The sequence below is a fragment of the Pelophylax lessonae genome, assembly GCF_965119305.1.
Source record: "Pelophylax lessonae genome assembly, chromosome: 3".
Taxonomy (NCBI): Eukaryota; Metazoa; Chordata; class Amphibia; order Anura; family Ranidae; genus Pelophylax; species Pelophylax lessonae.
This window is the reverse complement of record NC_138770.1, coordinates 161,368,534-161,380,814: the sequence shown is the minus strand read 5'-3', so window position 1 is coordinate 161,380,814 and position 12,281 is coordinate 161,368,534. Positions and strand designations below refer to the sequence as shown.

The 12,281-nt window shown below is 43.2% G+C and overlaps 1 protein-coding gene across 1 annotated transcript in view; it reads left to right on the top strand.

The window, feature by feature from the left end:
• SNTG2 (syntrophin gamma 2) overlaps window positions 1-12,281 on the top strand; it is a gene marked incomplete at its 5' end in the record, with an annotated part of 517,099 nt that overhangs the window by 146,787 nt on the left and 358,031 nt on the right. The window contains one exon of the mRNA XM_082250803.1: window positions 1,318-1,409. Within this exon, the coding sequence (XP_082106929.1) occupies window positions 1,318-1,409 (92 nt within the window). The remainder of the gene's footprint in view (window positions 1-1,317; window positions 1,410-12,281) is intronic.

Below are 12,281 nucleotides of genomic sequence, written 5' to 3'. Positions count from 1 at the left end.
TGCCTCTGAGCTACAGTTGATCTTGTTCTGATCTGCATTAAACTGTGTTAAAAGATAGGTTCACCTTGAATGAATGCAGAAATTTTTGCATAAAAAAAAATGTTCATGTATTATTTTTCCCCCAGGAGTCTGCAAAGCATTGCGCCCATGATTAGTGGATCACGAGTGCAATGTCAGGTTCCTGCAGACACATCCTCCAGCTTTCTCGTCCATTCCTCTGTACGGACTTTCTGTTTGAAAGCTGCTGGGAGTGTCAATGAACTAGGAGGGAGCTCATCAGTGCCTTCACAGTTCATTAAGAATACAAGTGGCAGACAGGGCTTGTCGTTTTTTCATTCACAGACTGCTGTGAATGAATGATGCAGATGAGCAGGTGGATCCCCACAAAGCCATGCTGGTTTTAAAATATGACAGCAGGTGCAGGGGAGAGGAACTCCATCCTGCTGTCATGGAGGGGGATATCAGGCGGGATGCAGAGGGAAGTGCTGGAGCATTTTGTACGTTGCATGCAAAAGTGAACTTAGCCTTTAAGCTGCCTTTGCATTCTTATTGACTTGAATGGGGATAAAGGCAATTCTGACTTGAACAACAGCTTATGTACACAGCTCTATCAAAAGGTAGAGCATGTTGACATAAACTGAGCTGCTGCTGCTGGTTAAAAAAGCTTATTTCTGTGTCTTCTTTATGTTTTACTAGTCCCACAATACTAACTTTATCTATAGTTTGAACTGATGCCCCTTTCTTTGCGAGACTATGCTTACATTGAATGAACACTACCACAAAATACTTAGGCCTTATTCATAATCCCATAGGGCCATGATTGGTGCCTGATTTCTGTTCCTAGGAGGAATAGGTGTTTGTGTACAGCCACAGGCAGCAGCCTGTACAGAACAACAACTGGCTGATAGATGCTGAGCATTCCCTCCTGTTTAAGGACAGATGAGCAGCCCTGAATGCAAACCGTTTACCCCCGGGGTCACTCATCTGTCTCTGTACACGTGTAACACTGGGATGTGCAGGTAAATATGTATAAGCAGTTGCCTGCAGCTGTAAGCAAACACCTGTGACTCTCAGATGTGGAAATCTTGTTTCCTTGTACGCTGAACAGCTCTCTGTAATCATGTGAATAAGCCCTTAATTTCATGTTTCCCAAGACTGCAAACTGTAAATATATTTCAACCCTTTTTTTTAGTATTTTATATATAAATATATATATATGTATATATATATATATATATATATATATATATATATATATATATATATATATATATATATATATATATGTATATATTCTAATATTTCTTTCTGTTTTAGGCTCTCCAGACCCACCGAGTGACCACAGCAGTGGCACTTCATCTCCTCTCTTTGATAGTGGTTTACATTTAAATGGAAATACTTCAAACACGGTATGAAAAAAATCAATTGTAACATCATTTGTGAAGCAAGTTAGGATGCCATCTGCCACTTGACGTATATACTCAAGTACTAATCCTTCATAATTAGAATGAAAAGGGAAAAAGAAGCTATTTGTATACTGAGGTTTCTCTGTTTACTTGTAAATATGAACACGTGCAAGTTGGCTTTACTGTAAGAACAGTAGTATCATTTGAAGACATTCTCAATGAAAAAGTGAAACTTACATAGTTACATACTATAGTTGATAAGTTGAAATAAAGACACCAGTCCATCCAGTTCAACATGTATTGGTCCATTCAGTTCAACATGTGTGTATGTGTTTATGTCAGAGCCACTTTCCATATCCCTGTGTATTACATTCACTAAGAAAAACATCTAAAACTTTTGACACTAACAACTGTGGAAAGGAGTTCCACATCCTTATTGCTCTAACATTAAAGAACCTCTTATACAGTTTAAGATTGAACCACTTCTAGATCAACTTCATTGTGTGGCGCATGTCTTCGTTATAGGTCTTAAATAGTTTCCTCCCAATTCTAGAGTACAATTTAACAATTTGTATATTGCAATCATATCCCCTCTTAACCACTTCTGGCCCGGAAAGGATTCGCCCCCTTAATGACCAGGCCATATTTTGCGATTCAACACTGCATTACTTTATCGGACAATTGCGCAGCCGTGGGATGCTGTACCTGAAAAAAACAATGTCCTTTTTTCCCACAAATACTTAGAGCTTTATTTTGGTGGTATTTTTTTTTGCGCTATAAACAAAAAAACTAATTCTGAAAAAAAACAATATTTTTCACATTCTGCTATATAACATTCCCAAAAAAAAATTAAAATCAAAACTTATTAACATTTTAGGCCAATTTGTTTTCTGCTACGTATTTTTAGTAAAAAAAAGCGCTATAAGCGTATTTTGAATGGTTTGCGCAAAAGTTATTGCGTCTACTAACTACGGGAAAGATTTATGTCATTTTTATTGTTTTTTTTTTCTAGTAATTGCGGCGATCTGCATTTTTTTTTGCGGGACTGCGACATTGCAGCGGACAGATCGAAACCCCTGACTGACATTTTTGACACTTTTGGGGGGACCAGTGACATGACTTCTGTAATCAGTGCTAAAAATATGCACTGTTACTGTAATAATGACACTGGCAGGGAAGGGGTTAACACTGTGGGTGATCAAGGGGTTAAATTAGAGCCTAGGGGAGTGATTCTAACTGTAAGGGGGCAGGCCTTGTGAAATGATCATAGAGACCTGTGTTCCTACATAAAAGGATCACAGGAGCTCTGTGATCATTCCAGGGAGAAGAACGGTCAGCTGTGTTTACAACAGCTGACTGTTCTTCTCTCTCAGCAGGGAACGATCGCAGGTGTCAGGCGGCAATAGGAGCCACCTGCCCTGTGCATAGGCTTCCCCGCTGACGAGTGGGGGCGGGAGCATGCTGCCGGCTGTGCATGCTCGCCCCCTAGCTCCCTGCGTGCAACCGACATATACCTATGGCGGTATGCGCAGGAGCAGCTGCCTGCCGCAGTATAACTGCGGCGGGAGGTTGTAAAGTGGTTAAGCACTTCTTCTCTAAGATATATAAGTTAAATTTTTGTACTCATACCTTATTCATCTACAAAAAGAGCTTAGTCATTTACAGACTTCTTTAAATAGCATAGACAATTCAAGGACTATGTGAACTCTGGATCCAGTTCAACATTTAGTTGTGCAATGCTGGGTTGGTTGTTAGTGAACAGGCATAAGTGGAAATTGTTTTCACAGAAATCATGCAAATATAGAAACTCTTAAACTCCCCGATCCAATTTTTTTCCACTCGATCAGCACTGCAAGACAGTGCAGATCAGTGTATTTTGCTAGTGGGGAAGTCTCCCTGCTGTCAAAATATGATAGCTCAGCAGGGAGGATTCCCCCATCGACATTGAGTGTGTGGATGGGGAAATCAAGTCAGTTTTTTTAACAAGGACATAACGGTTATATCAAATACCTCATCCCTAAAATGTAAGTAGAAAATAATTCAAAATGTGGAATATGGGACTTTCATGGTGCTTAACCGCTTGCCGACCGCCGCACGACTATTTACGTCGGCAGTCAGCCCCTCACAGGCAAAGCGACGTAGGGCTACGTCGCTAGCCTGTGAGGCTCTAGGGAGCGAGCGCACGCCGCCGGAGGCGCGCTCCCGCACGGTCACGGACCCCCCTGCGCGTGTGCCCGGCGGACCCGATGTCCGCCGGGCACTCACAATCGTCCGTTAGAGCGGGAGAAAGGCAGGCAGCTAATGTAAACACAGCCGCCTGTCAGTCTCCCCTGTGTAAGAATGGAGATCAGACGGTTCTACTATGTAGGACCGTTGATCTCTGTTCTTAGACTAGTAGCCACAGCCAATTACAGTTAGAAACACGCCCCTAGGACACACTTAACCCCTCCCTCTCCAATACAGTTAACTCCTTCACTTCCAATGTCATTTTTACAGTAACAGTGCATATGTATAGCACTGATTACTGCAGTAATGTCACTGGTAACCCCAAAAGTGTCAAAAATGTCAGTCAAGGGTCCGATCTGTCCGCCGCAATGTCGCAGTCCCGCAAAAAATAAAAAAACAGATCGCCGCCATTACTCGTTAAAAAATAAAACAACAAAAATGACAAAAATCTTTTCCTTTGTTAGTAAACGCAATAACTTTTGCGCAAACCAATCAAAATACAATTTTTGTGATTTTTTTTACCAAACATATGTAGCATAAAACAAATTGGCCGAAAATGTTAAATAATTTCGATTTTTAAATTTTATTTTGGGAATTTCATATAAAAAAATGTGAAAAATATTGTTATTTTTGCAAAATTGACGCTCTTTTTTTGTTTATAGCGCATGATCACAAAATCTCACAGGTGATCAAATACCACCAAAAGAAAGCTCTGTTTGTGGGAAAAAAAGGACGTCAAATTAGTTTAGGTACAGCGTCGCACAACCGCGCAATTGTCCGTTAAAATCACGCAGTGCCGAATCGCAAAATAGGTCCTGGTCAGGAAGGGGGTAAAATCTTCTGGGGCTTAAGTGGTTAAACATCTCAGGAAAACACAAACACAAGCATAAACATATTTTATAACTTTATTTAGTATAAAACAATATTAAAAAAAACATTTCCTATTTAGGAACATATACAGATTAAAATATATACCAGTCACTCCAAGTTAGCTTGTCCACCATATCCATTGATGTAGACACAGGGTGTACAATACAATCTAACCAAAATCAATTCTATGGAAATGAGACTATAATAAGCTCAACTCTGTACAGTGGAACTATAAGAAAGATAAAGAAATCTCAATGCTTTCCACTGCTTTTGCTTTATTAGCAGATTGATTGTGAACTGGCATAACCAGCAATGGGACACTAGGTGCAGGTACCATAAAGGAGGGACACAAGTGAGCGATTGTAGAGGAATGCGCCCCCCAAGCTGCAGAACACTCCAGTGCAGGGGCCCCCAAATGGAGGGGAGCTCAGCAAACAGGAACAAATCCCAGTGTTAGGGGGGAGTGAAAGGCCAGCAATGCCATAGATTCCCAGTAATATAAGTGGACAAAAGTGGTACAAGTGTCCACCATACTGCAAAGGCATCTACTACATGTCTCTGTCACAAAGGAGTGTGTCACCCATGTGTCATTTATTGGGCTGCCTTAGGCACATTAACCTGGGTAATCACATATCTCTTATACCCCATAGGATGTACTCATGTTCTTTAGTGTCTCTGGCCTTTTTCTAGAAAAATCATCTCCTAGAAAATGCCATTTTGCCTTACATATTTAAATGCAGTATAAAAATTAGATGCATTTGTAAAATTCTAAAAGAGAAATGGCACAAAAAATGTGTCGCCCATAACATTTGAACATTGACTCTTTAGAATTCTTGATATATTTTCCTTGAGAATTTAGAAAAAATAACCGGCAGGCTGTTATGGTCAATAATGTCATAGACTCCTTGATATTTTTTTTGATGACAACGAAAGATAAAAATTTACAGGTTGTCATTGGCAAAAGCTTCATTTTCATTCTTCTTTCTTCAGTTTTCATAATTCAGTCCTGAGCTATATTTTTTTAAGGCATACCTAGAATCAACAAAAACACTTTTAAACTACAACTTAAAAAATTATTTAGAGGACGCTGTCGTCCTTGACATAAAAATAATTATTCATGCAATTATTATGTTTAGTATATATTACATATGCATTTTGGTGTGAGTAATTGTAGTGCACTTCAGTTTTGTACGCTGTCAAATCTTGGAGTTGTCCTTGAGTTGACATGTAAGTGGCAAAGCCTTTGTTAATCACATACTGCACATCATTTCAGCAAATTAATGATAAAAAATGACTTTCTTCCTTATTAACTGTGATTTGATAAAATAATTAAAACTCTGCTCTTATAGGCGGTGGAAATTTCTGAATTAATATTCATTACTGAATAAGACAGTTGAATGACCCTTTTTCCTACAGTTACTTTTTCTCTACTGCTTGACCTGTCTGAAACCTCTGACCATACAGACTCCTTGACAGTAATGGAAAACGAATTGTTCACTTGGTCATGATAGAGCGGGAATGGAAACCTAAGCTCTGGCCTTTGGAAAAGTCAACTTCAGATACAGTTCCTTCCTTTTGAAATCTGTTTCTAATGAACACATGCAACAATTTGTTAATGTATTGGAGTACTAGATAGACTTTAGTGACTTGCTCTCAAACACATTAGTGAAACTACTGCAATAGCCTCTGTTGACCTCAGGACAATGGTTCAGTACTTAGTGTTCTATTCTTTCAGCACCTAGGTTTGGGCCAAATATCCACCTGTGGCACTTTTACTCTCCCTGATTTAATCTGATTTCTTCCTTCAGTCCGTATGGTTAATGCTGAAGTTTATTCTGAATGTTTTTTTTCCCTTTCATGGTTCCTTCTTTTTCCATTCATAAGTATGCAAATTAAATGTTTAAATAAAACCTTTTTGTTTCATTACATACCTTATTCCAGACCCTAGGACATCACCCCCAGGTTTATGTGCTTCTCTATCCAATCCAGGAAGATCAGGGCTAGTGGGAGGGAGCAGCAGAGTGCTGTAGTTAACCTCCTTAACCACTTAAGCCCCGGAAGATTTTACCCCCTGACCAGGGCCTATTTTGCGATTCGGCACTGCGTGACTTTAACGGACAATTGCGCGGTCGTGCGACGCTGTACCCAAATGAAATTGATGTCCTTTTTTTCCCACAAACAGAGCTTTCTTTTGGTGGTATTTGATCACCTGTGCGATATTTTTTATCATGCGCTATAAACAAAGAAATAGCGACAATTTTGCAAAAATAACAATATTTTTCAAATTTTTTTATAGGAAATCCCCCCCCCCCCCAAAAAAAAATGTAAAAATCAAAATTTTTTAACATTTTAGGCCAATTTGTTTTCTGCTACCTATGTTTGGTAAAAAAAATCACAAAAAGCGTATTTTGATTGGTTTGCGCAAAAGTTATTGCGTTTACTAACTAAGGGAAGGATTTTTGTCATTTTTATTGTTTTTTTTTAACGAGTAATGGTGGCGATCTGGGATTTTTTTTTGCGGTACTGCGACATTGCGGTGGACAGATCGGACCCTTGACTGACATTTTTGACACTTTTGGGGGTACCAGTGACATTACTACAGTAATCAGTGCTATACATATGCACTGTTACTATAAAAATAGCACTGGGAGGGAAGGGGTTAATTTTATTGGAGAGGGAGGGGTTAAGTGTGTCCCTAGGGGCGTGTTTCTTACTGTGATTGGATGTGGCTTTGTGTGTAACAGCACAGATCAACGGTCCTACATAGCAGGACTGAGTGATCTGTGCTTTTACACAGGGGAGAGTGACAGGCGGCTTTGTTTACATTAGCCACCTGCCTTTCTCCCTCTCTACCCGACGATCGTGAGTGACCGGCAGACATTGGGTTCGCCGGTCACATGCGCCGGCTTCTTCGGGTACGAGCGGGGGCGGGAGCGCGTCCCCTATTCGCTCCCATGCTAGTGACGTACCGGTACGTCACTTTGCCTGGGAGGGGCTGACCGCTGCCGTATATAGTCGGGCGGCGGTCGGCAAGTGGTTAAAAACTCACAGCACTATGACTCATGTTCCTCTCATGAACCCCTAAGCCCTGTTGCAAGCAGTTGGCTGACTCTTGGGAGAAGTTATGCAAAAAAATTACCTTGATGACTGAGTGTCAATCTAGAGGATTGGGCATTGCTAAGGTGGCTGCATTTGCATGTAGACCTGCTACATAATGTTTGCATGTTATGCTGATCCTCCAAAATTGAAATATCTGAAATTAAATTAATAAAAGTGGTGGACCAGGGACAGTAAGGCTAGGAAGGAAAATGCTAGATGATGCTGGATGTCCTCCAGCCAGGAAATAAGACAGGCTCTAGGTGACTTGCAGCTGACTTTACAGCTTCTAATGAACACTGTTAGAAGCATACAGTGTACAGTAAAATCAGAGTAAGCTATTTCAATACAGAGGAGGAGCCTGTACAGCTGTGCAAAAATGAAGACAAGGATGAAATTCAGTTTTAACTTCTAACCATAATGGCCTTGTATAGATGACTTTGATAATATCAGTAGATGGCATACTCCTTGAGGTCAGCCATTATGCTAATGGTCCCATCTATTCTGTAAGTTGCTATCTAATATGTATGGACTTCATGTAGAGGATTAAAGTCCAACTCCAACCAATTTTTTTTTTCTAATTTTAACCACTTAAGCCCCGGAAGATTTTACCCCCTTCCTGACCAGGGGGTATTTTGCGATTCGGCACTGCGTGACTTTAACGGACAATTGCGCGGTCGTGCGACGCTGTACCTAAACAAATTTGACGTCCTTTTTTTCCCACAAACAGAGCTTTCTTTTGGTGGTATTTGATCACCTGTGCGATTTTTTGATCACGCGCTATAAACAAAAAAATAGCGTAAATTTTGCAAAAATAACAATATTTTTCACATTTTTTTATACGAAATTCCCCCCAAAAAAAATTAAAAATCAACATTTTTTAACATTTTCGGCCAATTTGTTTTATGCTACCTATGTTTGGTAAAAAAAATCACAAAAAGCGTATTTTGATTGGTTTGCGCAAAAGTTATTGCGTTTACTAACAAAGGGAAAGATTTTTGTCATTTTTGTTGTTTTTTTTTTTTAACGCGTAATGGCGGCGATCTGCGATTTTTTTTGCGGTACTGCGACATTGCGGCGGACAGATCGGACCCTTGACTGACATTTTTGGGGTTACCAGTGACATTTCTACAGTAATCAGTGCTATATATATGCACTGTTACTGTAAAAATACACTGGCAGTGAAGGGGTTAACTTTATTTGAGAGGAAGGGGCTGTGTGTGTCCCTAGGGGCGTGATTCTAACTGTGATTGGCTGTCTGTTGAGCTGTAGTTACACTGATCAACGGTCCTACATAGTAGAACCATATGATCGGTGTCTCTACACAGGGGAGAATGAATGGCAGCTTGTTTACACAAGCTGCCTGACTTTCTCCCTCTCCCCCGCCGATCGCAGAGTGAGCGGCGGACATCGGGTCCGCCGGTCACACGCGCGGGGGGGGTCCGTGACCGGGCGGGAGCGTGCCGCCGGCGGCGCGCGCTCGCTCCCCAGAGCCTCACAGGCTAGTGACGTATATTTACGTCACTTTGCCTGTGAGGGGCTGACCGCCGAAGTAAATCTACTTGCGGCGGTCGGCAAGTAGTTAAATAGCGTTTGGAGGTGTTATGACCTCTGATGTGTTTTTATTTGTGTATTTGTCCCTATTCACTGTTTGTACATTTTTGGGGCTGAATGAAAGGGGAAAATTAAAAATTTACAGTTGTCACCAAAATGTTATAATGGGGAATTCCCTCTATCTTTGGAGATATTTTGCTAACTTCCCGAATTTGTCTCTGGGAGAGAAAGTGAAGAGAAATCTTCCCAATGAGGACACAAACTGAGTGGACTTGTTTATAAACCATTTAGAGGTCGGAATAAATAGTTCAATCTTGGTGTTTGCTCATGATACTAAGATAAGACAGTAACTTTTCAACAGGACGAGGAAACCTTACAAGAGGACCTCAATAAAATAGTGAGGTTAGGCAGTTATATGGCTGATGAGGTATGATATTAAAAATGTAAAGTAATGCATCTGGGAGCTAAAAATATGAATGCAACTCACTGGGGGGAGAACCTCTTGGGGAATCGAGGATGAAAAAGGATCTGGGGGTCCTAATAGATTACAGACTCAGCAATGGCGTTCAATGCCAAGCTGCAGTAAGCAAAGCTAACAGACTATTAGCATGCATAAAAAAGGGTATTTACTCAAGAGTAGAGTTGAGCGGACACCTGGATGTCCGTGTTCGGCGGGTTCGGCCGAACTTGAAAAAAAAGTCCGGGTCCGTGTCCCGGACTTTTGCCGAACTTTACCCGGACACCGAACCCCATTGAAGTCAATGGGGACCCGAACTTTCAGGCACTAAAATGGCTCTAAAACACCAAAGGAAAGGGCTAGAGTGCTGCAAATGGCAGCAAAACATAGTTAAGAGCATGGCAAGTGCTCTGCAAACAAATGTGGATAGGGAATTAACTTAAAACAACAAAAAAAACCCAGAAAAATAAAACAATGTTCTTCATCTCTGAAGGACGAGGCCCATATGGAGTAGGAGGGAGGTTGAGGTGGTGGTGGATGTGGCGGTGTCATAGGCGTGCGCACAGGGTGTGCCGGGTGTACCTGGGCCTAGGGCACACCTAGGGCACATTAGCATTATCGCTCTGTTTGCCAGTGAGGAGATGGGAAAGATCTCCCTCGGACCTGCTCTGCCATAAGAGAAGTGCCACACACTTCTATTTCACTTTGCCAGCAGGGAGAGTAATGTATCGGGGCCATGTACATGTAGGCAAACACATGCATGTGTATTTAAACTTTGGGGTGCACACCCTAATGCAATATGCTGCGCACACCTATGGGCGGTGTAGGTGGAAGCGGCGGTGGAGGAGGACGAGGTAGCCAACACTGCTTTTTTCCAGTCATTTTAAATGAGGGTACACCCCAAAAGAGTGAGAAAGAGCAAAAATAGAACAATGGCTGGGTAAGGTCGGTATCCATCTCTATTCTGCACAAGGTACGGAAAAGTCCCGTGGGATCCATGCCTGGTTCATTTTAATGAACGTGAGCTTGTCCACATTGTCTCTGGACAGGCGGCTGCGCTTGTCTGTGATAACGCCCCCAGCCGTGATAAATACACGTTCAGATAATACACTGGCTGCAGGGCACGCCAGCACCTCCAAGGCGTAAAGGGCAAGCTCAGGCCATGTGCCCAACTTGGAGACCCAGAAGTTGAAGGGGGCAGACCCGTCATTCAGTACGTCTAGGCGTGTGCACACATACTGCTCCACCATGTTCGTGAAATGCTGCCTCGTGCTAAGACGTTCCATATGAGCTGCTGGTGCTGCTGTTTGTTGTGGCATGCTGACAAAGCTTTTCCACATTTCGGCCATGCTAACCCTGCCTTCTGAGGTGCTGGCGGTGCCCTGGTTGCGTTGGCGACCTCTTCCTCCTCCTCCTCCTCCTCCTCTGCCTCGGCCTTGTGCTTCCACTGTGGCCCCGCTGTCAGGTGGGAATGCCAGCAGCATCGCATCTACCAACGTGCGCTTGTACTCGCGCATCTTGCGATCGCGCTCCAGTGAGTGAATTAAGGACGGTACGTTGTCCTTGTAATGGGGATCCAGCAGCGTGGCCACCCAGTAATCAGCACAAGTTAGAATGTGGGCAACTCGGCGGTCGTTGTGGAGACACTGCAGCATGTAATCGCTCATGTGTGCAAGGCTGCCCAGAGGCAATGAAAGGCTGTCCTCTGTGGGAGGTGTATCGTCTGCGTCCTCTGTATCCCCCCAGCCACGCACCAGTGATGGCCATGAGCTGGCCTGGGTGCCACCCTGCTGTGAACATGGTTCCATCTCCTCCTCCATCTCCTCCTCCTCATCCTCCTCATCCTCCAGAACTGTGCCCCTGCTGGACAATTGTGTCCCTGGCGTTTGTGTGTGCAGGAACCCACCCTCGGAGCCCCTTGCGAATTACTGCCCTGAAAGCCTTGGAAATGTTACCTCTTCATCCTCCTCCTCCTCATCCTGTGCCACATCCTCTTCCATCATCGCCCGAATTGTTTTTTGAAGGAGGCATAGAAGTGGGATAGTTAAGCTGACAACGGCGTCATCGGCACTGGCCATGTTGGTGGAGTACTCAAAATAGCACAACAAGGCACACAGGTCTCGCATGGAGGCCCAGTTATTGGTGGTGAAGTGGTGCTGTTCCGCAGAGCGACTCATGCGTGCGTGCTGCAGCTGAAACTCCATAATGGCCTGCTGCTGCTCGCACAGTCTTTCCAGCATGTGCAAGGTGGAGTTCCACCTTGTGGGCACGTCACATATGAGACGGTGAGCGGGAAGACCGAAGTTACGCTGCAGCGCTGACAGGCGAGCAGCAGCAGGGTGAGAACGCCGAAAGTGCGCACAGACGGCCCGCACTTTCTGCAGCAGCTCTGACATATCGGGGTAATTTTTAAGGAACCTCTGCACCACCAAATTCAGCACATGCACCAGGCAAGGGATGTGCGTCAAACCGGCTAGGCCCAGAGCTGCTATGAGATTTTGCCCGTTATCGCACACCACCAGGCCGGGCTTGAGGCTCGCTAGCAGAAACCACTCATTTGTCTGCTGTTCCATGCTCCTCCACAACTCCTGCGCGGTGTGTGGTTTTTCCCCCAAACAGGCAAGTTTTAAAACTGCCTGCTGTCGTTTACCCCTGAAGTTGGTGGTGAAGGT